The following is a 26,283-nucleotide window of genomic DNA, read 5'->3' as shown; positions in this document are numbered from 1 at the left end:
ACTAAGGAGGAGGAGCCTTGCCTTTCTGAAGTAGGGAAGCCCAACGACTGAGCAGGAGACCAAGACCCTGGGTAGGTATGGGACCTCCGTGGTCAGAACGGGGCTGAAACTCTGACAGGCGCAAGGAGCAGGGCATGACCCTCAAGGATGTGTGATGCAGGGCAGTGGTAGCTGAGACCTCCTTGTCCGCGTAGTGCCCCTCCCTCCTGGGAAGCCTTTAAGAACCAGCAGTCCTTCTTGCAGTTTCTTTGGGTTCCCTGCAGTGGGTGGACTCAGAGTCCACCCTGTCTGGCCTGCCGGGCAGCACCACAAGCAGCTTCCAGGACCAGAAACAGCAAGAAAGCGAACTGAGAAGCAGCTTCCAGGCAGAGCCCACTTGGCACCGAGTCTGTGACACCCAGTCCCCTGACTGGGCACCCCTCCCCCACAACCCTCAGGGCCTGTGTCTTTCGCTTCCTGCGAGGCTAACAGTTAGGTCGTCAGCTCGGTGTGGGGCTGAGGCAGCCTGTGTGTGGTTATTTGTGTACAGCTCCTCTTGCCTCTCCTCCCCACAACTGTTTCCATTCTCACCGAGCAGCCACGTCCGGGTCAGACACGCAGGACAGCAGCTGGGGATTTCCAAGGGACTTTTTGAGAAAAGCCAGTGAAAGTTGGGTGTTGACTGCATGGCCTAGGCACTCTTGCTGAAACCCACTTCTCTCCAGATCGTAAGGCTGGCCTGGTGGGGCTACTTCCCAAGGATCCTTTCAGACTGAAATTAAATAGAAACCACCACCCCTTGAGCTCTTTCAGTTTGCTAGGCTGGAGAAATCCTTTAAAAACAGCTGAAACTGGGGTTAACAGACCATTCCTTCAGAGCTTGAGGGCATCAGCAAAACGGCTCTGGTTTGAGGAGGATCTGTGAGTGACATAAGCATCCTGGGCCACTTCCAGCTGCCCTCACAGGGGCCTCTGAGCAGACAAGGACAGGGGTGGGAGCAGCGGGGGGTCACTGGAGAATCAGCTCCTCTTCCTCCTTCCCACAAATCAGCTCCTCTCTCTCCTTCCCACACACTCCAGGCCCCAAGGAACAAGAGAGACACTGACTCACTAGCAACACCAGGTGGCTACGGGCAGAGCCCTAGTGTAGGCACCTCCGCTAATGAGTCAGGAGCTCATTCTGCAGCAGTGATTTTCGGCACTTCTCCCACTATTTGATTAACTGTGCGCTTACTGTATACATTAAAGAACAGCTAATAAAAAGGGTAAATGAATTTTACTTTTCATAAAACCGAAGTTTCAGAATTTTCACATTGCTTCGTTTTTGTAATAACAAAACTAAGGTAAATACGGTGTTATCATTGTTTTACAGACGGAGAACAAGAAACCTAGGAAATCAACAGGATAGCGATAGGATTCTTTGTGGAGATTAAAGTAAGAATTTCTGGTAAATTTTTCATTCTAAAACAAATAACTCACCTTGACCAACAACCTGGTATCAAAACCCCCTACTAGGCCAGAGGGGCAGGGGAGGGGCCCAACTCCTACAAAGGCATAAACTAACTGGACCAAGACCCAGCAGCCACCTCAGGGTCTCCAGCTGAAGAAACACAGCAGAATGTGTGTAGGTGGGCAAGGGAGGGTCATGGCCTAAGGTAGAGGAAGAACAGTAAAAAGAAGGAAAAAAAGGGAGGGGGAAGAATAGTAATAAATATGGTCAACAGGCAAAGAATACTGAGAAGCCTCAGACTTTCTTTCAAGACACTTGCTGTGCCAGGTCTAGAGCAAGTCTGCAACCCCCAGATGCCAGGACTACCAGCCTGATGGGGCTGCCTGGACTCAGGACAGCAGACCTTCCAACAAGACCCGAGGAAGCACACTAGAAAGGCTGCAACTTCGGAAGGCTGAAAGATGGGTATCGGGGAGCTGGAGGGCCTCTGTTGCTCCAGGAAAGTGCTTACAGAGTTAGGTGAGTTCTTCCTGTGCCCAGGTAAAAAGGAGGAGGCAAGGCATCTGTCATGGGTTTAAGAACTTTCCTAGGGGTTCATGTTTATTAGCATCTGACCCAGAGTCCTACTCATGGGTAAGGGCAAAAAACAGGTCTCCTACCCCTCATTCAAGTCAGTCTCTGTTAATCCACCAGCTCAAACCACCCCACCCCCACCAGCAGTCCAAAGGTAAAATGGCTCAGGGACACGCCGTGTTCTCTCAACAGTCTGCTGAGTCTCAGAGTTGGAGGGGGAAAGTCTCTGAAGTTCTGTCCATTTAGTTCCATAACAAAAAATAAGCAGATGCAGGAGGTGGGGAGCAAAGATGCTGGCAGCAATGTAGCTTGCTAGGTCTTTATAGCTGTGTCTCTGGATTTGTAGGCCACTCCTCGACTTTTCAGCTCTCGCACGATTCCTGCAGCAGGAAAAGAAACAGCTCTATGAGGGAGGAATATTCCAGAGGATAAGAAAGGTCTCTCTACTACCACTTTGGTGGGGGGCGAGAAAGGGAGAAAGGAAGGAAGGTGTTCCTAAGCAAAATGGAGTTCCTTCCTACACAGCTCATCAACAGTCCTGCTTGGTTGGCTTGTTACTACTGAAGATCCAGGCACGTGTTTGGCAATGACTTGATAAGAATGAGAAGGAAAAGACTACACACTGTAGTCGCTAAAACCAAGGGTTCTGGGGTCAAAATGCCTGGGTTCACATTCTAGCTCACTACTAGCAGGATGACCTTGGGCAAGTTATTTAAACTCTCTGTGCCTCAGTTGCCTCACAGAGTCGTGAGGACTAGCGTGTAGTCACAGAAAGGACCTCCACAGAGTGTGGCGGAGCAAGTGAACACTGGCTGCTATTATGATTATTATTACCTTGGGGAAGGCGACCAGTGACCGACACTGCATACACACCTGGCTTAAAGTTACCTATGAGAGAAGAAGAGAGATGGCAGTGAGAGTGAGTTAAATCTAAAGACCAAATGGAGGTTTAAGCTAAAAATGAAAGGAATGCTGCAACTCCAAGAGAAGAGCAATCACTTCTTTTGGCTCCGATGTTAAGTGACAGGGGACAGGACACTTTCCTCCTGTTTCCTACAACCCCAGCTATTTCTTTCTTTTTTTTTTTTTTTAAGATTTTATTTATTTATTTGACAGACAGAGATCACAAGTAGGCAGAGAGGCAGGCAGAGAGAGAGGAGGAAGCAGGCTCCCTGCTGAGCAGAGAGACCGATGCGGGGCTCGATCTCAGGACCCCGAGATCATGACCTGAGCCGAAGGCAGAGGCTTTAACCCACTGAGCCACCCAGGCGCCCCCCCAGCTATTTCATTCTGTGGCTACTTACCCCTGACTTAAGGCTCCCCCACCAGACCCAGAGGGCAGCAACAAGTAGACCAGGATAAGGAGAAAGGGAGATACTTACTGACTCGCTGCCACTTCGAGACCCAGCTGTCCTCTGGACTCATCATTGCAATGATTCTGGGAAAGGAAAAGAAAAAGAGTCAGCCTGAGCCTCTCCTACTAGAAAAGAGAGAGATGGAGGAAAATGCCACTTCACTCTGCTTCCAGCCAGCAATAGTTCTGGGAGAGGAAACAAAGGAAAAAGCCAAGTATTGGTTTGGGAAAGAAAGCAGGGGAAATGGACTACTAAGGCTGGGGACACTGACAAAGGTCCTTGGCCTGCCAAGCACAGGTTAGTTGCCATTCCCAAAGGACTAGCTCATTAGGCTCAAAGGCATCCTTAGCCTAGATTCTCTGGGAAACAGGACAGCTTCAAAAGTAGAAGGCCAGGGGTGCCTGAGTGGCTCAGTGGGTTAAAGCCTCTGCCTTCGGCTCAAGTCATGATCCCAGGGTCCTGGGATCAAGCCCCGCATTAGGCTCTCTGCTCAGCAGGGAGCCTGCTTCCCCACCTTTCTCTGCCTGCCTCTCTGCCTACTTGTGATCTCTGTCAAATAAATAAATGAAATCTTTAAAACAACAACAACAAAGCAGAAAGCCAGTTACAATTACAAGCAACACCATCACTAGGGGGCTGGGCCCTAGTGCAAAGGGGGAGGGTGAAGGACAAACATGCTTACAGGGTTACAAAAATAAGTTAGACTTGGCCAAGGTCTGCTCTGATGAGCTGTACAGTCTAAGATGCATTTGGAGACCTCTCAGAATTATGTGGACTGGAACTCAAATACTGAGCTAATACACGACAAACACCTAGCACAGTAGGTGCTAAATAAGCATGAGCTCTCCTTATCTTACTCGTTCTCCCCAGGATAGCTCTGATACACAGGCAACAGAAAGGCCATTTAATAAGGGCTAGTAGGCTGCCACTTGAGCTTGACAGGTAAACACCAGGTACTTTCAGAAGCTACATTATGTCATTTCTGTCATTCATTCAATCAAATGCTTGCGGACTGCCTATTGTGACAGGTCTGTTATAGATCCTGACATTTATCAACTGCCTTCTCAGTAACCATTCCCTCGGGGCGCCTGGGTGGGTGTCAATAAACATCTGCCTTCAGCTTGGGTCATGGTCCCAGGGTCCTGGGATCAAGCCCTGCAACAGGCTCCCTGTTCAGCGGGGAGCCTGCTTCTCCCTCTTCCACTCCCCCTGCTTGTGTTCCCTCTCTTGCTGTTTCTCTCTCTCTGTGTCAAATAAATAAATAAGATCTTAAAAAAAAATAATCATTCCCTCTTCTTTTTGGCACCAATCTTGGATTCTTATTTGGGGAGCCTTCCTCCCCCATCCATATCCTACATTCTCAGCCACCTGCTGGGAGTGGAACTGATGCCACCCTCTGGGGTGGTTAAGTAGGGTAACACCTGCCCTGGCCTGGCAGACTGACCAGAGGTAGACACAGGCCGTTGTCTGGACCAACAGTACGTTCTCTTCTATTCTTCACAAGCAATCTTTCTAGCCCTACAGTGCCTGTCACCCAACCTTATGATTTAACGTCAACAGAATCCCCACCATTCTCCAAACATAGCTTGGTTTTCCCACCCCGTGATTCTACTCAAGTCATTCCCATGTTTAGAATGCTTTTTCTAAAATGCTCTCTTACCTCAACCTCCTCAAAATTCCTGTACTTCTTTCTGTCAGAGCCTGATTCACATAGTATCTCCTCAGCTTCTAGGTGAGTTCATGTGGCCCTCCTCTGAGCTCCTTTAGCCCTTGATATACCCACTCTCCAAAATCTAATATGCACCAGAATACATAAAAATAACACAACTCAACAATAAAAAGTCAAATAACCTGCTTTGAAAGTGGGCAAAGGATTTGAACAGACATTTTTCTAAGATCTACAAAAGGCCAGTAAGCACATAAAAAGATGCTTAACATCACTAATCATTAGGGAAAAGCAATCAAAACCAAAACAATACCACTTCACGTCCAAGAAGGTAGCCACTACCAAAACCAAAACAAAACATAAAACAAAACAAAACAAAAACAACAACAACAACAACAAAAAACAAGCGTTGGCAAGGGTGTAAAGAAACTGGAACCCCTGCACACTGCTGGTGGGAACAGAAAATGGTGCTGCCGCTATGAAACCAGTACGTATGGCAGTTCCCCTAAATATTAAATAGAGCGACTCAGCAATTCCGCTTCTGGATATATACCCTAAAGAAATGAAAGCACGGATTTGATCAGATATTTGTAAACCCGTGTTCACAGCAGCATTGTTCATGACAGCGAAAAGATAGAAGCAACCCAAGAGTCTATCAACAGATGAGTGGATAAAATGTATTCCGTTTAAAAGGAAAATTCGGACGCATGCGACAATATGGATAAACCTTGAAGACATGATGGTAAATGAAATGAGCCAGGCACAAAAACACAAATATTGTATGATTCCACTTATATGAAGCACTCATAGTACACTTCAAATTCATACAGCAAGAGGGGTGCCTGGGTGGCTCAGTTGGTTAAGCATCTGCCTTTGGCTCAGGTCATGATCCTGGGGGTCCTGGGATTGAGCTCCATGTTGGGCTCCCTGCTCAGCTTCTCCCTCTCCCTCTGCCACTCCCCCTGCTTGTCCTCTCTCAAGTAAATAAAATCTTAAAACAAAACAAAAACCCAAGAAATTCATACAGAAAGAAAGTAGAATGATAGCTGCCAGGGACTGTGGGAAGGACTCAATCTCACTACCCTGAGATCAAGAATTGGACACTTAACTGACTAAGCCACTCAGGCACCCCTGTGTGTAAATCCTTAATTGGCCTAGAGGCCAAAAGACAGTTATCTCCTTATCCCCCCAAAGAATACTATTCTCTGGCTCCTACCTTGGGGAAAAAAAAAACCCGAGACCTGGTCACTTACGTTACTCTCATTTCCCCTTCTCCCCATTGGACAATCTCACCAAGGGACATATCTAACAGCATCAGCTTTCAGGTAATAATTTACCACTACTGTACCTTACCTTACCTTACCTTCATTTTCAGAAAGGATCTTCATGTATTTAACAAACACTTCTTAGCCTTTTGCCACCTTCCGGGCCCTGTGCCAAATCAGTGTATACAAGATAAACACAGTCCCTACCACCAATGAGCTGACAGTCTCATGAAGAACTGTCCAGCAGAAATAAACAAAACCACACAAGTCATTTAAAATTTTCTAGTAGCCACGTTTATAAGTAAAGAAAAAAGGGTGAAATTAATTTCAATAACATATTCATTTAACCCAACATACCCAAAGGATTATCATTACAGTATATAATTAATATTAACCAAGTTAAAATACCTTACATTCTTTTTCCTTGTTCTAAATCTTGTCAATCTAGTGTATATTTTACAGCTAGAGAATAACTCAGTTTGGACTAGCCACATTTCAAGTGCTCAATGCCAAACATGCTAGTGGCTAACATAACTTTGAGAACAACTAGGATCATGATCTCAAAAGTCTGCCTCACATTTACTGGATGGGGTGGGGTGGAGTAGGATGGGAGTAACCAAAAAGTGAATGAAGGAATCTAAAGGAGCTTACCCATCAAAGGAAGAGCTGGTGCAGTCATATACCATCTCCCGGTTACCCTTCATCTGAAGATATGCATCACAATTGTCACAACCATCATATTCAAACTGGTCTATAGTCTGGGAGAGGGAAAGAAAGGGGTAGGGATGAGCATAAACAAGGCCAAAAGAATGAGTAGCTCTCTCCATACTTTTACCTGATCAAGTAGAAGGCTCCCTATGCTGGCTCTGTCTCATCCGGTTCTCCACCCACCACTCTTACAGCTCCATTTCTGAAGTTCCACCCACACCCTCACAGTCCTCCCTCTCTTGTTCCTAACTGCGTTTTACCTATTCCTTTCCCCAGTCTCCTCAGGGACAGGCATCTTCTCTGACTACTCCCTCAGCTGCAGATCCCCACCCTCACCTGACTCTCAGTGGCCTTCGACTTCAACAGAAGTTCACTGAACGTCTGTTAAGAATCACACGTGTGCTAGTTAAGGATTCAAAGGCATCTAAAGACTGCCTGTGTTCCTGCAGACTTAAACGATGGACTCCAGCAGGTTCCCACATCCCCCTGAGCCCCGCCAAACCCAGGGTCCCGGAACTTAATTTTCTATTCGCTATCCCCCAGACCCGTTCCACTTTTTCCCCCACCTTGATTCCCCCATCGCCCCTACAACCAGCTCCCCGAAGGACACCTTGACCAGCGAACACAGCAAACAAGCCCGCAGATGCCGCAGATCCTTCGGCACCGTCTCGAGGGCCATCCTCTCCGACAAAAGCACAGCAAAGAACTGGGCCACGGATTCCTCAGCCGCAGGAAGTAAACAGCGAATTACCCAGAATGCCTTCCACTTCCGGTGCCCAGGACTTCCTCTTCCTGTGTGGGCAGTCGCAGGTCCCAGCCACCGCCCCCCCACCCCCGCCCGTCCTACGGAGATGGTTTCTCCCGCCTGAAAGGCGGGACCCGGCCGGGAGTCACCTGGGCCCGCGCGCGCGCCCGCCACCTGGGCCGGCGCGAGGGCGAGGCCGTGGCGGCCGTTGGGCCTGTGGGCAGGGCCCATGGGGGAGGGGCGGCGCGGCTGGCGCCTGCGCGGGAACGAGCCGCAGCCGGAGCCGGAATCCCGGCGGGGCGGGTCCTTTGATCTCGGTCCCTGGCAGCCGGCCGTTCGTCCCCTTGGGAGGATCCCAGATGCCAGCCGAGATCCTTTTTTGTCTTGCCGTTTTAAAAAAGCGCAGGGCCAGAGAGCCCACTGTCTCCCTCTGGGTTATCTCTGCCAAGAGGGAAAGAAATCAAGGACAGCCCCTTTCTTCCAGAGAGCAGTGTAGGGTTTCCATTTGCCGTCGACCGGAATTGTGGCTTGTGAGCCGATGGCGCGTTAACAGGCGTATTTATTTTTTTAAAACTCTTTACGTACTTTACTCGTTCCAGCTGATAATTTAGGCTTTGTGCATCTTTTAGCATTTAGACAGTTCCTTTGTTGAAAACATCTGTAGAGGATAGGAGAGTGTCTCCCCCTACCCCCACCTTCTAGAAAGCTAGATGCTTCTATGCTCTGTGCTTCAAAACTGGGCAACAGACAATGACGACCCCTATGAAGCCTTTCCTGGAGAAGCAGAAGGGGAAATGTGCTTTGTGAGGATGGGAGCAAAGGCCGCCCCAGGCTCTGTGGAATTCATACCAACTTAGCAGTAGCTCTGGATCCTCACAGTAGTCCCAGGAGTAGGCAGAGCACAGTCATTTGTGTTTATCAGAATTGGAGCTCTGGGATATAAATAGGTAGTTTCAGGCCCCACTGTTCTGTCCTCCCAACCAGGCCTCCGAACTGAAAGAGCTTCTTCAAGGAGGGGTGGGGGGACTGCTGTTTGTGCCCCTGCCATGCTGCATTCAGATGGGCTCTATGACTGGGGTTAGAATGTTCTCCAGCGTTGGATACTTTCGGCCTCCAAACATGCTTTCACTCTTATCTGGGGAGCCCTGCCACAACTCTGTGAAGTAGGCTTATTTTATGGGTGGAAAAGTGAGGCACAGAGTATTTGCTACAGGTTACAAAGTCATTGAAGCATCACAAGAGTGTGAAGTAAAAGGTACAATAATAATACAGATAGCAACTGGACCACAGAATCCAGTCATACTTTCCTCCCTTCCCTGATCTCACTAAACCATGCTTTTAGGGGCTTACAAACCAGTACTTGTTGCCTAGCCCACCACTCTGTCCTATCCCTTCCTAAGTCAGAGCCTAACCTCTGATACCAGAAATAATTTACTTCTGTCAATGTAGAAGATGAAACCGTTACTGTGAGTGACCGTCATGACAGAACAAAACCACGAGACCAGACTGCATTTATGGATAAATATATTAGCAAATAAATACATTTCTCAACATAGTGCCTGATTCAAGCGTCTTTCTGTCTGGTTCAGATATAAATACCCATGTGGGTGCCTAGGTGCTAGATCCCCACTGACTTTGAGGGAAGAAGTTTCCCAGGTAGGGTCCTGTGTCCACTTAGCTCCCACATTCACATTCCAAATGGGATAATGCCTGAGGAGCCGGCAATGGTCCAGCTGCCCTGGGGTGAATGTCACCCTCAGGGGGCCCCTCAGCCCTTGCCCACTCGGTGCCAGCTACCCGGGCCGGATGTCCTGCATGCACAACCTCTTGCATGTATACCTTCCTGGGTGTCCCTGGTTTGTATGGCTTATCATGGGAAGCAGGGCCTTGGAGCCATCTAAACCCAAATGTCCTACTTTGCTTTTCCTTTGTTTTCCCCTGTTCCTCATCCCTGCTCTGAGAGAAAACTCCGAGAAAAGAATTCATCATTGTCCTTGTTCAGCTGTAATTCTGTCTTTTCTACCTTCATTCCATCCTCCCTCTTCTAGATGAAGTCCAGCAGAAATCCTCTTCTTTCCACCTACTTTGGGACTTTGAGATAGGCAACTTCCAGGAAAGAATTATTCCCTCCCCCACTACCCCCACTCCCAAGCCCCAGAGGAACTGGGGCTGCTAGAGTGACGAAGTTTGAAAGTCGGAGGCTTCATCCCAGGTTCTTCAGGGCGCTGTACCGCTTTAGGGACAGAACTCCACACCCTGGCTTCCCAGAGCCTCCCCTCTGACTTAATAGAGTGGATGTGACAATTAAAGACAAGAAGGGAAGAGCATTCTCCCTTATGCACCAGGGCAGGTACTGCCTGGAGAAGCTGCACAGTCTCCCTTTTTAGGTCTCAGGGCTCATCTACGTTCCTGATCTGTTTGCAAAGAAGGAAAATGACACAAGCCGAGGTTGCTGCTGATGCAGCAGCTTTACCAAGGCGTCAAAGCTGGTGTGCAGGACTCACCCAAGAGAGGAGGTAAGAAGGACCCATTGACAGGTGTGCACATGAGGCTTGGGATAAGGAAGACCTGCTGGGCCTGGGGAAAACAGCAGCACCTTTATAACACCTATCCACCCATACCCAGCTTCCTGTTCTCAAAAGACAGCCTTTAAGGGAGCCGGCCCACATAGGGAGTAGCTGGCTGCCCCACTGGACACAGGCTTGCTGACTGCAGACGCGTTCTGCACTCAAGGTCCAGCGCTGGGAGCAGGGAGCACCTGCCACCCACCACCACCACTCCTCTTCCGGAGGTGCCGGGAAGTATGGCCCAAAAGAGGGGTGTTTTCTGAGGTCCTTTCTTCACTCTGTGCCAGGCAGGGACAAGTCATCCAAGTACGCTCTTGGTTAGAGCTAGGTCTGAGCATCTCACACAGCCTGTTCACACAGCTCCTCAGTCTCCTCCTCCGAGCCTGCATTTAGAGAGATGAGGGAAAGAGGTCACTGAGGGTCAGGCCAGCTGCTTTCCTGTCCCACCTGCAAGACAGTATGGCTGGGAGAGAACTACAGAGAGGGAGGAGCAGGGAATGTATCCAGAAGGGGCAACTAGATTGAAAGCTGGGAGGGGCCCCAGCTGGGATAAAGGGGAGAGAAAAACAAAAAAGCTCCAGAAAGAGAAACATACATAGCAACCGGTGTGTTATAATTACTTACTATTTGCTCGTTAACCCAGTAAATACTTATTAAGCACTTGTGAATCTGGTCTGTTACCGTATGCCAACTAGAAGAATAAGCAGGGACCTGACAATCTTGTAGGAGAGAGGGTGTGCATGCAAAGGGAAATTATGCAGTGGGACGGGACTGGATCATAAGACCTTTCCTGGAAAGGGGACAGATCATGTTCAAGTGGAGCAATCAGGAAGGGCTTCCTGAAAGTGCAGATAAATGAGCTAGTAGGGCAGAAATGGATAAGAACTGGATTTCTGGGAGGAGGAAGGCAGCAGAATATTCTGGGTTATAGGGACTGCGAGAAGTGTTTACTAGGTTTGGCAAGGGAAGGGGAAGACTGAAAAATAAAGTGGGGAAGGAGGATGGGGGCTAGTCGGTGCCAGAGCCTCAAAGGCCAAACCAGGCTCAGTTTTTGCTTACTGTGGACAAAACAACATGTGGAAATTTCTGGACAGTTTGTTTAGAGATGATGAGCCTGGCAGCAGCAGGTGAGCAGGGCCCAGCCTTCATGGCCCTGTAAGAGGGGAAGGAAGAGCTAGGAGGCTCCTGCCTTGGTCTTTAGGCTGCATTGAAGACATGGGCAGGGACCATGTCTCCTTCTTCTTCTTCTTTTAAATATTTTACTTATTTATTTGACACAGAGAGAGAGAGAGAGAGATCACAAGTAGGCAGAGAGGCAGGCAGAGAGAGAGAGGGGGAAGCAGGATCCCTGCTGAGCATAGAGCCCGATGCAGTCCTCGATCCCAGGACCCTGAGATCATGACCTGAGCTGAAGGCAGAGGCTTAACCCACTGAGCCACCCAGGTGCCCCCCATGTCTCCTTCTTCTGAAGGAGAAGGTAAAAAAGCTCTCAGGGACAGAGTTAACAGAACCTGGTGCTGACTGGATTTGAGGAGCAGGGAAGAGGGAGGTGTCCAAACCAGTTCTGTGTACGGGAGAGAGGGGAGGTGCTGGTCTAGCTCCAGTAGCCACGAGAGAGCCCACGTGACAGGGTCCAAATGGATTGTCAAACACATGACCAAAGCTTGCTTTACATGGCTCCAAGGAAGCCATGGTTTTCTCTACTGTCACTGTGTACATGCCTTTGACCACATAGACCTGGATCTCCCAGTTGTCAAATGCCATGTCCTCAGCGCCTAGCCTGGAACCTAGCCCAAAGCAAGCAGGAACCTAGCCCACAGCAAGCATCGAATGCAGGAAGAAAAAAAGGAAAGAAGTGAATGAATGAATGATAAAAGCTCTAGGTCTTGACTGTAAGGTTCCTAGACTGAGAGGTCTTATATTTCAGGCCCTTTGGGTTCCCTTTTGGGGTGCCTAGGGAGAGCTGTAGGCAAAGAGCTTTGTCATCCACACCATGGGAGAAGATGGGGGAAAAGGTGGGAGGCTGCTCTGGAGAAGCAAGAGGATTTGAGCAAATAAACACCACGTTAAAATGGAGGATTTACATTATCAGTATTGGTTGTAACACAATTATCAGGGATGCACTGAGGTCCCAGGAGAATAAGGTTGGTCTTGTTAACAAGGGTGCTCAGAAGAGAAGCCTTAATTGTTCTTTTACCCCAGGTGGAGAGGAGAAAACCTAAGGACCCCCAGGGTTGCTGGGAACCACCCATGATTTTTTTTTCTTTTCTTTTCTTTATTTCTTCTTCTTCTTTTTTTTTTTTTTTTAATAATTTCCATAGCTCTTCTCATATGGCCTAGTGTTACAGATATCTGCAATTATTTCCCCTCCAAGACCTCACATTGGCTGGGATTATAGCTATCAATCAGTAAGTACTTCCCCATGCTCTCCCTCAAGAGCAAGGAACACTTCTTGGCCTTCTTTGTTATCTAAAGCTTATAACTGGGGACGCCTGGGTGGCTCAGTCAGTGAAGCCCCTGACTCTTGGCTTCTGCTTGGCTCATGATCTTGGGGTGGTGGGATCAAGCCCCATGTGAGACTCCACGCTCAGCAGGGAGTCTGCTTAAACATTGTCTCCCTCTGCCCCACCCCGCTGCCCTTCTCAAATAAATAAATCTTTAGAGCTGATAACTGAACTGTGGGCACAGCTCGACTAATTATTACAATATTGAAACACTTACATTTGAGCTGTTGCCTCAAACCACCGCAAGTGCTGCCTGATGTTTCCTCCACGCTGGCGCTTCCCCCAAGACCGCCCCCTGCTCTGGCAACCAAAGGACCAACACCTGGCAGAGTCAGAGTACCTCGGCCAGCATCCTGCGCTACGCCTGCTGTTCAGGATTTTGAATGTTACCCCACTGCACCCTTCTCAGCTGCTGTCAACCCCCTTGTTGGCTGACTTCCCCCATCCTGCAGAAACCTCCGGTATCCGCTCCTCACCACACCCTCTTCCCCTGAAAACTCACCAGGCTGGGCTGGCGGCAGCTGGCAGTGAGGGTAAGGGCATGGCCTGCCCTCTGGGGTGCCAGAACTCCATTCAGAAGGCCCCTCTCCAGGTGGGTGCGGTCCTAGGGACTGGCGTGGAGTCAGACACAACCACACTGGCTGTGAACTTGAGTAACAAGGGCCTGGGCTTTCTGGCAGCAGCCTCCTGTCCAGGCCCGGAGGCCCAAAGATCAACGGGTGGGCCTCCGGGGACCAAGGGTACGCCAAGCTGGTACCGTAATGGGGGAAAATCTGGCAAGTGGGGCGCGCCGTCAAGTCCTGGGGCTGAGAGGCAGGGGTGGGCTCTGAGAGCCCCCCCCGCCTTTTCCTCTGTGGGTGTCGAACAGGGAGGCTGGATTTCTGCAAATGGAAGAGGCTGCTGGGACTGGGGCTGGCGGCATCAGCTGGGCCCGGGGCTGCCTCTGGGAGGGCCCTAGGCCGTTGTGGGTTGGGGGGCTGCCCTGAAGGGGCAGTTAGGTTGGATCTGGCAGCCTGCTGATCAGGGGAAGACGGCTCCGGCTGGGGCTGTGTCTGAGCAATGGCAGGCCTGGTCTGGGGGACTCCAGCTTCTGGGCCAGGCTTCCGGCCATGCCACTGGAAGCGCTTTTTGTAGTGGTGGTGCCGGTGGCGGTGGTAGTGGACGTGGCTGGAAACCTGGCTTTCACCTGTGGGCACCACGGAGTCCAAAGACCGGGGCCGGGAGGTCACGCAGGGCCGCGTCTCCTCTCCCCGGGGCTCCCCTTCCGGGCTGCAGTACACCAAGGGGTCAAAGTCACTGCTCAGGGAGCTGCGGAAGGTAGAGCTGCTGCCATGAATGCCCTGCAGACTGACATCTGTGCAGTTGACCACTGAGTCACTAGAGGAGCCGTGGCAGGGCCCCGAGCTAGAGTCACTGGCAGGCCCGTCGGCCATGTAGCCACTGCGCTCGGTGCGGTAGCTCTCCCCAGAGCCGCTGCTGTCGTGAGGCCTGGCCCGGCGTGCGGGTGCTGGGCACACTGAGGGGTGCTGTGACGTGCGTCGGAGTGGGCTCAGCCCCCAGCCCTGTGCGTAGGGGTGCTGGGCCACTGCCAGGCGCTGCTGCTCGCCCGGAGCCCTGGGGTGTGCGGCTCTGGGGACGCGGTGGTGCCGGGGGGCTGCGCCTGGCTCCTGGGAGGTTAGGAAGGGTCCAGGTCGTGGGGGCCGAGCCACTGCACCCCGGGAAGGGCCCAGCACATAGGCAGCGGGCAGGTGGTAGTGCGCATGGCCAGGATGCTGGCGAATGAGGTGCAGTCTCCGGCCTGGTTCCTGGTAAGAGCGAGAGGGTCCCAGGGACTGAGAAAACGAATCTCCCTCTGGAAGAAAGAACCAAGAGCACGGGTGTTTGACTCCATGAATCGATGGAGGGTGGTTGCAGAGGCCCCATTCGAGCCCACATAGCTGCATGTTCAGTCGGAGTTGGGGGACCAAGGACATTCCTAATCTGCCTGTGCCCTGGGACGCCCTGGTTCCTTCCAGCCAGTCTCTCTCCCTGGGGGTTCCACTCTGCATGTCCATCCCCACTCCTCCCACCAGCCCATTTGGGGCTCTTTCACTCAGGGCCACCACTGGCCTGTAGCATACCTTTGGGTGAATTAGAAAAAGGCTCTCTTTCCTCAAGATACTTCACTTTCATCTTTCAGGAAATTTCCATACTATTCTGGTTTTGTTAGAATAAGATACTTTATTGCCAGAAACTCAGAATTATAAATACACAAACCACCCAGATTTGGAATCAACACAGTTGTCATAAAAATACGATTTTTAGGGATGCCTGGGTGGCTCAGTCGGTTAAGCCTCTGCCTTCTGCTCAGGTCATGATCCCAGGGTCCTGGAATCGAGCTCTGCATCAGGCTCCTTGCTCAGCAGGGAGCCTGCTTCTCTCTCTGCCTCTGCCTGCTGCTCTGCCTGCTTGTGCACTCACATTCTCTCTCTCTCTCTCTGACAAATAAATAAATAAATAAAATCTTTAAAAAAAAAGATTTTTAAAGTAACAAAGAAGTCTACAATGTGAACTGTGGTTTGTCCCCCTTCATAGGAATCACCCTTGAGCAGTGCACAGCCTGAAGAACTGTTAAGGGAGACCAGCATTCCCCTTAGCTTCAAGGCAACACCCTCCTTGGAGAGCAGCCTCATCCCAGACCCCGCCCCCCCGCCACCCCAGCACACAGCGGAGTGCACAGCCCACCTCCTACCTACGATGTTGAACATGCAGAGAGGGCAAGTCCGGTGCTGATGGAGCCAGGGGTCCACGCACACACGATGGAACTCATGGAGGCAGGAAATGACCCGTAGCTCCTGTGGAACACAAGGGGGTCCGAACCAAAGTTACCTGTAGCTGCAGCAGTAAAATGGGGCCTCTACTTCTTGCTGTGACCTTGTAAAATACCACATAGTAGCCTAGAAGTGGTAAGGGCTTTGGCGTCAGGTCAACCTGGCTCTTGCCCCTTGGCTGCATTACCTTGGGCAAGTTCCTTAACAGTTTTCTGCTCTAAAACAAGGATAAAAAGAAAATCTACCCCCACTGGGCATTGTCATGAGGCTGAAACGAGATCATGGCTCTGAAGCACCCACTGCAAAGCCTGGCACGGCCACACCGAACAAGGCCTAGCTCTTGGTCCCTGGAAGACCAGGGAAAGAGCCAGAGATCAGGGCTGTCCCCTCCCTCTGCCTCATGCAAGATACACAGGGCACAGATGCAACCAGGGAAGCAGGCTTCAGTGCCCTGCCCAGCCTCCTGTGCAAGTGTCCCTCCCCGGCCCAGTCATGTCACAAAGGGCAAGCTCGAGGCCCGCCTTACCTGGCCCTCAGAGAACTCCTCCAGGCAGATGGCACACACGGGGGCTGAGCTACAGCTGCTGCTCGAGTCTGGCCACTCAGCCGGAGCCCTCCCGCAGCTGGCCCGGTACCTCCTGGTGGCCAGCTGGCTGATGGCCCAGGCGGTTCGCTGTTGAAGGGGATCCTGGGAAGAGGGCTGGGGCTCAGACTAGGGCAAGGGCTCCTTGCCCGAGGGTTCCTTGTCCCTCACCCCAGGACTGTACTGGGTTCCCAGTCACCCAGTGAGACCACACAGCCCACTGACTATCCCTAGGAGTCTGTCCCCTTCAAGCTCATACACGGCTCTGCCAAGCCAGCCAAGCCTTCCCACCCCACCCCCGTTCATACCACCAAGCCTTCCTTTCCTTGATGGGCTGGAAGAGAAGTTTTTCGTCCCACTGCCTGCCGGATATCTTAACTTGGATATCTAATAGGCCCATCAAATGGCATTCCTAATCCCATTAACCCCCCCAACCACACACCCATCCTCCCCCGCTTTAAAACTTAATTCAGATCATGGTACTGGTTCTGCTCAAAATCTTCTCCTATCTCCCACTTCACCCGGAGTGAAAAACACTGTCCTGTCAATGGCTTCCGCAGTCCAGCAAATTCCTGTCCTCACCTCTTGCTCTGCCCTCTCACTCACTCTACTCCAGCCTCCTGGCCCCCTGGCTGTTCCTCAGACATACTGGGCACACCTCTGCCTCAAGGCCTTTGCCTGTACTGGGCTCTCTGTCCCCTCACGCTCTCCCTAAATACCTCCACAGAGACCTCCTCACCCATTTAGGGTCTTTCCTGTAAATGCCATCCTCCCAGTGAAACTTTCTCTGGCTTCGCTTTTTAAAAATTAACCCTTTCCCTTTACATTCCCTCTTCCCTCTTCTATTTAATTTTCTCTCTGGCACATACCACCATCCAAAAATACCACATAGCTTATTTATTTTGCTTATTGTCTATCTCTTCCCATTAGAATGAAAGCTCCCTGAGGGAAGGGATCTTCTGTCTTTTCGCTCACCCTGATCTCACCAACACCTGGAACCGTGCCTGGCCCCCTCCAGGAGCTCTATTTGCTGAATAAATAAATGAATGGGCAAACCTCCGTGGAGGGGCTCTACAAGTCAGAGGCCAGGGTATTTAGACATAAATGATTTCAAGAGCCTAAGGGCACCTTCTTTCCTCCCCTTTTCCCTTCCCACTCCTTTATCCTCCCCCTCACAGGAACACACCCACCTCCCACCGGGGAGTCCCCCTACCCCAGCTCACCGGCCGGCTGTGGCGAGGGCGGCACCGGAGGCGAAGCACAGAAGCCAGGATGACCACAAAGATGGTGCCCACCACTGTCAGGAGGATCCACACATCATAATCTGGCTGGGGAAGTGAGCAGAGATGGAGAGAGTCATACTTCTGGAAGGAGGTGGGCCAATCTGGGAGAAGCTCAGATGCCTGGGAGGCAGAGAGCCAGAGGTCCCCTTGAGTCTTCTAGCAGCGGGGAGGAGGTAGGGAGGAACCTGCAGGGGGTGCCAAGTCGTCCTTCTCTGCCCACGGGCATGCATAGGAGAGGGTCCTCCAGATGTTCCCTGGGAGAGGTACTCTCTGAAGACCCATCTGCTTGGGAGAAAGAGGAAAGGGACCCCCGTGTAGAGTGGCAGCCTCCCAGTGACCCCCTGGGTGAGATTTCCAGCTGGTGGAGAGACACCAGCCAGGGATCGGGGGCTGGGGGCCAGGTGTCAGTCTGGCTCTGCTACTCTGTGCCGGGAAACCACGGAGCTGAAAACAACTTTAGAACTCAGGGGCCTAATCTTCTCATTCTGCAGATGAAGCCCACAGGGGGAAGAAACGTGTCCAGAAGCACACAGCTGGTGTGTGAAGATGAACGGTAGGGTTTCAGAATTCTCTTTGGCTCTAGGAGTGCAAGGGCTTTTGATGGGAGTTGCCACAAGAAGAAATGGAGGTGAGAATGGGTGCCAGGGCAGGGGCTGGAGATCTGGTGTGCTTACCCAGGTTGGGGGCTCCTTCAGCTCAATCCTAACATGGGCCTTTCGGTTTTTGTACACAAACTCCATCAGCTTCTCGGCATCCTTACCCCAGATCAACACCACCGGCCACGTCAGCCCCAGGGGCTGCTGCAACTGCAGGAGGAAGAGGACCCACAAGGGCTGCTGTGTCCTCACTTGTCTTTCCCCAGGTGACTTGATCTCCCTCCATCCAGCCCCCTCAAACACCCCAGTGTCCCTGGGTACCTGCTCAGCAGCAGCTCGATCCTCTGTGATATCAAAAAGGACAGCGCTGGCTCCTCGCTCTCCCGCCATCCGGGCCTGCAGAGACACACAACAGTGGTCCCCCTGTGGTCAGAGCAGGACACAGCCCACCCAAGCCCTGGCCTCCCCCTCCCACGTCTATCCCTTCCTCGGGCATCGCACACACCGTACCTCCGCACACTCCTGTATGACATTTGTGAGGCGGCAGTGGGACTAGGATCCCTGTCCTGCAAGGAGCTCACCCAGCTCCCACTGCCTTCAAGGACAACATTCAGTCCTAACTTTTGTAATCAAATAAGCCCTTAACAAGAATTTAGTTGTGCCAGGTAGTAGACTAGGCTCTGGAGCTAAGGACAAATAAGACATCTCCCTGCTCTCAGAGTACCCCAAGTCTGCCTTCACTAAGAGCTGGGATAACAGAAAGCGGGGAATGACCAGCACCCCCAGGGAGTGGGGAAGGGTGACCAGTCCCCAGTACAGAGAGGGAGAAGGGGAGAAAAGACAGCTCCTTCTAGAGCTGGGCTTTCCACGGTCCCACCCTGTCTGCCAAGAGGAGCCTGTGGGCATCCCCCAAAGGCCTGGGACCCTGCTGCCACCCAATGTCTCCATGGCAGAGCCCCGGGCTCAGCGCATCTCTTTGGTGTCTCTCTCCCAGCCACACTCTAGTTTGCTGACACATTTCCTGGCTCCAGTTCAAGGACTTAACGGGGTCCCCGTCCAGTGTTTTGTCCCTGAGGTGGCACTGGAGATTTGGTGGGGAGGGACCCGAGGGGCTGTTCCCACAAGGGCACAACTGTGCGTGCAGGCTTGGGGCAGCAGAATCTAGCCAGGCAGCCAGGCAGAACAGAGTAGAGCCAAAAAGAGAAAAAAGGCAAAAATCTAGCAGCTCTGGGTGTGGGGTAAGAGAAGAGAGATAAGGGCAAGGGGTGGGTGGAGGCACAAGGGCAAAGGAGCAGGACAGATACTGCCGTGACTTGGCATCGGGCTGCCCTGCCCAGCACCGCCACTCACCAGCCTTCCTCCCCAAAGCCAAGGCTCATCTTGGAAGGGTATCAGGCGGGGACCTCGTGCCCCCAGGGGCCTGCTGAGTCTCTGGGGCTGGGCTGCAGGCACGGAAGGAGTTAATCCCTCTGCCAGCCCCAGTGGCAGGCGGAGGAGCCAGTGCTGGGGCTCACTCACACGCTCAGGCCTTTGATCTCTGCTTTCTTTCCCTGGGGAGAGCCTGTCCAGGCAGGTCTCCTGCCTGGCAGGCCCGGGAGTGGGAGCAGGGAGCAGGGAGCGGCTCCTCGCCCCTGCTCCTCACTCCCCAGGAGGCAGCAGGGACCGGGGCCCCTCAGAACTGGCAGCTTACAGGCAGGGAAGCCCTGGAAAGTGGTGGAGACACTCAAGTGGGGGCCTGTAATAGGTCAGGAGGGTAACGTACCCCCTTCCTTCCTCCCTCCTCCCGCCAAGCTGCTAAGTCCTGGGACTGGACTAGCAGCACCCTGGCCCAGCCCAGGCTCAGGCTCCACAGTCTAACCGACTGGAAATTTACAGGACTCCGGAATGAAACTGCGGAAGAAGTTGAGAGGTCTGAGCCTTCGGTGTCCTCCTGCTCACTTACTCCCAGGAAGTCCAGCCCAACTAGAGGACCCCAGGCAAAGAGAAGCTCTCCACTCTTCAGAAACCCCTAAGCCAGGGTCTGGGAGCAGCCCCAGAGGACAAGGAGAGGGGCTTCCACTGCTAATGTCACAGTCTAGGCCTTGGCCAAGGCATGGGGGTGGGGGGGTCACTCCAGTAGTGAAACAATTGAGACTCCTGGATCCCGCATACTGCCAAGGCCTCATGTTTCTCATGCCCTGACTGAGACCCTATACCCAGCCCAGGCCGGGAAGAGGATGAGGGAAGGGCACAGCCTTCCTTCTCCAGAAATTTCTTACTTTCCCCACTGCCCCCCTCTTTGAAGGACTGGGGTAGGAAGAGTGGAAAGTAATTACCCTGATGTTCAAACACCCCAGCCCATTATAGCCCATAATTATGAAGCTGTAAAAGAGATCAAAGAGAGTGTACTGGCCAACAGGGGAAACAAACAGGACTTTCAGGCAGTGGGTACCTGTGTCCAGAGTTCTAGGAATCAAAAAGCAAGGCTTGGGGCCAGATGGCAGCCGACTCTGGGGCTGTCCATGCTTCCCTCCAGAACACCTGCACCCCCAAAGTGGGAGAGAGCGAACGAAAGGAGTACTTCTTGGGAGAAGAGTCAGCCAGCCCCCTTGCTGGCTGCCCACGGCCTCTAGCCCCTGGAACCAGGACACGGCGGGAATTGCACACGACCCTCTATGCCTCTCTGGGCTATAGGTTTCCTCTCCAGACACAGAGGCAGTCTCTGTCATCTCCTCCTCATCAAAGACTGACTGAGTACCTACTGTGCCCAGGGCACCAAGCCAGGGAAGGCCAGGCCTTCTAGAACAATTCATCTTCTAGTTGTAGAGACAAGGCATATACATAATACAATGCTGATAATGTTCTAGAGTACAAATGAATGAAATAAACCAGTAGTGCCCAGATCTTTTTTCACTGCAGAAAGCCCTTCCCTCCACTCCCCATCCCCACACAATCTGACACAATACACAGTAAAAGTGAGCTGAGTTTGAGGATGGGTGTGAAGTTAGGAAAGAGCCTTGGTTTCCCCCGCCCCACAAAGCATCTCCGTGAAACCTGGTGTGTAAAGCACAGACAGAGACCCTGGCAGCATGCCAGAAGCAAGGGATTTCTGCCCCTAATGGGCTACCTGGGCTGGGCCAGTAAGAAAAGATTCAGTAAAAGAGGTGGAATTCATCTGGGCTTGAAAACAAGGGTAGGAGGAAATAGAAAGGATATAACCTTTATTGAGACCCACTCTGCCCAGATTGCTCAGGTTTGAGTCCGGAATTTCCTACCGACTATTATCTGTGAGACTTTGAGCATGTCACTTAACTGCTGTATGCCTCAGTTTTCCTTTCTGTAAACTGAGGATAATAATAGGACCTACTTCACAGGGTTGTTTTGCAGACTACATAAATTAATCCACATAAAACCTTACAGTAGTACCTCAGACATAGTCAGTGTCCCTGAAGTATTAGTTATTGTCATATCAGCTATCACTACATGCTTTGGGTACATGATTTCATTTACTCCTCACAACTCTACAAGACAGTCATCAGTTTTGATTTGAGGAAACTGAGGCTCAGAGAGACCAAACAACTTGCCCAGGATCACACAGCTGATAAGCAATGGAGGCAGGATTCCCACTCAGGACTTCAGTCTTCCAAATGCCTGGTTACCAGGTGGTGGTCTCTATGGTATGAGTGGTGGGGCCTTGCTGTCTTCCACCAGGGAAAAGGCCACTGCTCTAGTCCAGGCATGAGGTGACTGGGGCCTGGGTAATCACAAGGATGGCTGTGGAGTTGCTCATAGAGAAACAGAAACCAATTTGGGTGACTAGATAGGGGGAGGGGGTGGCGGTGACAGGAACTGAAGAGTCCAGAAAAATTATGGTGAGGTTTCAGAGAAGATCAAGAGAAGTACCAGTAAAAAAAACAAAACAAAACAAAACAAAAAACCAATCTTGTTAACTCTAAAAGCATGGGATGATGGTTCCAGCGATGACAATAGTGATAACTGTGATCATTGAGTGGCTCCTATGTGCTTGGCATGGGGCTGAGAGCCACCATCTGCACTGTCCCATGAAATCTTCACAATTACTTTCTGATGTAAGTTCCATTATTATTCCCCTTCTATGAATGAGGAAACAAGAGGCCCAGAGAGGTGAGCTAAAGTGTCCAGGTCAGGCTGAGGGGCAGTGGACATGCCGGGCTTCAGGCCCAGGGCTGTCACCTCAAGACCCCCAGCTCTGTCGATGGTGACGACAGCACTAACACTAATCCGTATTCCAGAGCAGAGCCGATGGAAGTTAGGAGTTCTCAAACTTTTTATCGCTAAAACCCACCTTTCCCCCATGCCTCCCATGAGCCATATATTTTTTATTTTTTTAATTTTCTTTAAAGGTTTTATTTATTTATTTGAGGTAGTGTGAGAGTGAGAGAGAGAAGCAGCAGGGGAAGGGACAGAGGGAGAGGGAGAAGCAGACTCCCCACTGAGCATGGAGCCCAATGAGGGGCTCAATCCCCGAACCCCAGGATCATGACCTGAGCTGGAGGCAGGTGCTTAACTAACTGAAGGCAAGGGCTTAACCAGGCACCCCAAGCCATATTTTTTAAAATGTTTTACCAAACTAACTGCATTTGTTATGTATAATTCATTTTCCTATGAGATAACTTGTAACCAAAAGCAATAAATAAATATTTTAGTTAAGTTTGTGGGACTTATAAATCTTGGAAGTAGCTCAGACACCTCCATTCCTACCTTCACAGACCTCCTTTGGGCCAGGGGGCCCTAGGTAGGAGCTGCTTGGTGAGGCCAAAGGATGAGGTGTGAGGGAAGACTTGGACCTGCCCCGCTGGAGAACACGGGGCTAGAGCACGCCCACAGAGATGAGGGAGAAGAGAAGCCCTGTGTGAAGCAGCTGAGGAGTGAGTGCAGGGGAGAAAGCCTGAGAGGCAACCGCCAAAGCTGTGGAAGAAAAGCAGGTCACAGGGTTGGGCCAAGGCACTTCTTCTAAACCCCTAATGTTTTTTGTTTCTGTGTTTGTTTTAGCTCAGGCACTATTTGGTACTTGACATACATCATCTTTATCCTCACAATGATCACTGGGGTAGAAAATAAAAGCCCCATTTTATGGCAGAGGAAACAAAGGCGCAATAAGGTTAAGTGCCTCAAAGAGCACCCCCCTCATGTTCCTTGCTTCCTAGCCTCTGCGCACGTGCCTCAGTTCTCCTGCAGGAGTGCCATCCTCCCAGGGGGAGAAGGAAACCTCCCACGTGGACGGCGTCCTGACGTGGCCCAGTGTTCACAGTATGGGAGATCATACCCGGCTTTAGAAGAAGAGTGGAGCTTCTCTGAGGCCTTCTTCCCCCTTCTCTCCTCCCACACGCCTGCATCTCCCGTGTGTGCACGCACACACACACACACACACACACAGTCTCTCTCTCTCTCTCTCTGCCCTCCCATTTGTACTACCAAACACTAGGTACTCGTCTACCGAATGAATAAATGAACGACATTTGCCCATATTCTATAAAGCAAGGGAAATGGAATAGCCAGAAGCAGGGTAGCTTCAATCTAACAAAATTCTGCTGCTGTTAAAGACCACATAGTCTTCTTTTTTTTTTTTTTTAAGATTTATTTATTTTTTGAAGGAGGGGCAGAGGGAGAGAGATAATCCTGAAGCAGATTCCCCACTGAGCGCCAAACCTAACAAAGGGAGGGCTCCATGTGGGGCTTGAGCTCACCACCCCAAGATCATGACCTGAGCTGAAACCAAGAATCGGCCACTTAACCAACTGAGGCACCCAGATGCCCCAAGACCCACATAGTCTTGCACTGAAACCATGCTCTCCCCCTTCCAGGTGTGTCCTGGCCCCCATTTCCCACATCCTCCCCTGGCCCCCTTCTGCACCGGCATGGCCAGCCTGGCAGAGTAGCTTCACCCACGTGTGGGGCCACGTTTGAATCCTGCCCACATCCCTGTCCCCTCCGTGGGCTCGTGGAAGAACCCAGGCTGTTTCCTTGAGATTCCTGGCTCAGGAAGCAGGCCTCAGGAGGATCAGGAAACCCCCAGGGGGATCTGGGCCCAGGCACAATGAGCAGGCACAGGGGCTGGGACTGGCAGCTTCCTCTTTTTACCCCACCGGGGAGCTGGACCCCTTCCTCTAAGCCGACCTTAGTCACCCGCATAGACTCTAACTAATCTCTGGCTTAGGTCACCATGAGAATCTTCTCATATGCATTCAGTGTTCCCGGCCAGAATGGGAGGCAACAGGGCAAGGAGATTAAAAGCCCAGGTTTGGGAAGTAGACAAGGCTCAGTTCAAATCACAGCTCCACCCCTTCCTAGCTCTGTAACCCTAGCAAGTTACTTAGTTTTTTCTTGTTCTTTTTAAGTTTCTTTCTTTATTTTTTTAATACTCTCTACACCCAAGGTGGGGCTTGAACTCACAGCCCTGAGATCAAGAGTCGCACGCTCCACTGACTGCACCAGCCAGGCGCCCCAGTTATTTAAGTTTTCTGACCATCACTTGTCTCATACGTCAAATAGAGAATAAAAATGTCTAGCTTTCCTGATTGTTGTGCAAAGTAAACAAGATGATACATAAAGAATCTGTCCCACCTGGCCCACGGTCAGCGCACAGAGAACAGTAACTAATATTAGAGCAGGAATCACAAATGCACATGTTCACAGGGCCTTTGAGGTAGCAGGCCAGGGAGGAGCGAGGCAAACCCGAGAGCCCGGGATGGTGGAGAGGCGGCAGCTGCCATCAGCTCCGGCCAGCGATGCCCCATGGAAATGTGGAGCCACTGGTTTGCGATCTTGCAGGAAGAATGGGAACTGTTTACAGGTAGGGCAATGGCATCTGTTTCTGCTATTCTTGCATATGCTCGGTTAAAATTTCTGAGAGGTGGAAAAGCCCTTCAACTGACCCCTCCTTGCTCTGATCTGGGCAGGGAAAGGGGTTTAGGAATTTCCAGGTGATGGGGGAGGATATGGGGCAGGCAGCATGCCCTAGATGACAGATTCTGCTGGTAGAGGGTGGTTGGTGGGGAAAGGACGGAGGCTTGAATTTCCACCCCTCTCAGACCCATCATGAGTTAGGAAAACCTGAGTGAACTGGGCCCATCTCTCCTAGGCAGCAAGGGGACAGAGAACAAAGGGGCCTCTCACGGCCTGGAGCTGGGTGAAGTTCAGAGCGTGTGTGTGGGCAGGTGTGAACCCACCTTGCTGGCCAGGGACAGGCAGGGGCGGGGGGCCCGCTGGGGACTCTCCAGCTTGACGATGCTGATGAATCCAGGCTCCAGATTGTCGTCATCACTGGCATTGCACAGGTACAGGGGGTGGGACTGCAGAGAGAGGGAGAGAGGGAGAGGTTAGGGAGGCTCGAGGGGAAGTGGTAAGTGGTGGGAGCCAAGCACCTGCCCACTGTTCCAGGCAGGAACAAGGCAGGTCTCCTAGTGGTATGAAAGAGCAGGCCTTCTCATCTGAAAGCCTCAGAGGAAACTAGTAACCATCAGTTGTCATTTCCGGGGTGCCAGGGCCAAGAACACACGGAGGCAGGGAGCAGGTAGGCAGGAGGGTGTCCAAAAGGGGAACCTCCATGAAGAGTCTGCTGCAGAGCCACTCCAACAACCCTCCCAATGCCCCAGCCTCTCTAACCTCCTATTTCTTCTACCTGCTCCAAAACCCCAGGCTAAGAGCCCACATCAGCACGTTCAGAATGTTGCCTTCCCTCCGTGCTCTCCCAGGGCAGCTGGGTGCCACCAGTGCCTCCTGAGATCCCCTGAGATCCCCTGGGTGCCCCCTGAGATCCCCAGCTCTCACATGGCTTGGGTCTTCTCACTCGGCGCTGCCTCGTTCCTCTCAATAGCTCCCTTTGCCCTGGGCCCATCCTGGGATGAAGCCGGGCACGGGCAGGGAGAGTGAGGCTTGGCTAACAGCCTTGAACATCACACTTTCTAGGGGCTCATCCCGTCCTCAGCAGCGATGTAATAGAGAGGGGCCAGCCCAGCACCTCTGCTCTGAGGGTGTGGCGGGGCCAGTCTGGGACCCTATGTCCCTAGTCCAGTCGGTGTGGAGCAGTGACTCAGGGGCGAGTGGGCCCAATGTGTGCTGACAGACCAGAGGATCCTCCCAGCAGAGGGACAAGAGTGCCCTTCTGTATATGCGAGCTGACTCAAAGGCCCACGTGAGTCTAAGTTTCCCAGAGTGCTGTGAGACAAAGTATGATCTCGC

The 26,283-nt window shown here is 51.7% G+C and overlaps 2 protein-coding genes across 5 annotated transcripts in view; both read right to left on the bottom strand.

Annotated features, from left to right (window-relative positions):
- Positions 1 to 1,237: 1,237 nt before the first annotated feature.
- On the bottom strand, positions 1,238 to 8,020 carry SUPT4H1 (SPT4 homolog, DSIF elongation factor subunit). The gene is made up of 5 exons (XM_080827304.1): positions 7,607 to 8,020; positions 6,940 to 7,046; positions 3,385 to 3,440; positions 2,837 to 2,890; positions 1,238 to 2,382 (listed from the first exon to the last, which is right to left on the bottom strand). The coding sequence occupies exons 1-5, from the start codon at positions 7,970 to 7,972 to the stop codon at positions 2,315 to 2,317; spliced, it is 651 nt and encodes a 216-aa protein (XP_080683430.1). The 5' UTR covers positions 7,973 to 8,020; the 3' UTR covers positions 1,238 to 2,314.
- Positions 8,021 to 9,249: 1,229 nt separating this feature from the next.
- RNF43 (ring finger protein 43) overlaps positions 9,250 to 26,283 on the bottom strand; it is a 64,788-nt gene continuing 47,754 nt past the window's right edge. For 3 of the 4 annotated variants that reach the window (XM_080825922.1, XM_080825925.1, XM_080825924.1), the window contains 8 exons: positions 25,272 to 25,394; positions 18,406 to 18,480; positions 18,163 to 18,294; positions 17,429 to 17,533; positions 16,149 to 16,310; positions 15,544 to 15,646; positions 13,315 to 14,664; positions 9,250 to 10,691 (listed from right to left, as the gene is read on the bottom strand). In XM_080825922.1, the coding sequence (XP_080682048.1) occupies positions 10,648 to 10,691; positions 13,315 to 14,664; positions 15,544 to 15,646; positions 16,149 to 16,310; positions 17,429 to 17,533; positions 18,163 to 18,294; positions 18,406 to 18,480; positions 25,272 to 25,394 (2,094 nt within the window). In that variant the 3' untranslated portion in view covers positions 9,250 to 10,647. The remainder of the gene's footprint in view (positions 10,692 to 13,314; positions 14,665 to 15,543; positions 15,647 to 16,148; positions 16,311 to 17,428; positions 17,534 to 18,162; positions 18,295 to 18,405; positions 18,481 to 25,271; positions 25,395 to 26,283) is intronic. The other variant, XM_080825923.1, reaches the window with a different exon arrangement.

Source organism: Martes martes (assembly GCF_963455335.1).
Source record: "Martes martes genome assembly, chromosome: 16".
Classification (NCBI taxonomy): domain Eukaryota; kingdom Metazoa; phylum Chordata; class Mammalia; order Carnivora; family Mustelidae; genus Martes; species Martes martes.
The sequence above is the reverse complement of the archived record's forward strand: the minus strand, read 5'-3'. Positions and strand labels throughout refer to the sequence as shown.

What these genes read in the sequence shown, in the direction of transcription:
- SUPT4H1 (XM_080827304.1), bottom strand. Translation starts at nt 7,972, where the DNA reads ATGGGCCCTGCCCACAGGCCCAACGGCCGCCACGGCCTCGCCCTCGCG. An exon ending in TGCTGTGTTCGCTGGTCAAG is followed by an intron (nt 7,047 to 7,606) that starts GTGTCCTTCGGG and finishes TCCCTCTCCCAG; the next exon opens with ACTATAGACCAGTTTGAATA. An exon ending in ACCAGCTCTTCCTTTGATGG is followed by an intron (nt 3,441 to 6,939) that starts GTAAGCTCCTTT and finishes TTCCTTTCCCAG; the next exon opens with AATCATTGCAATGATGAGTC.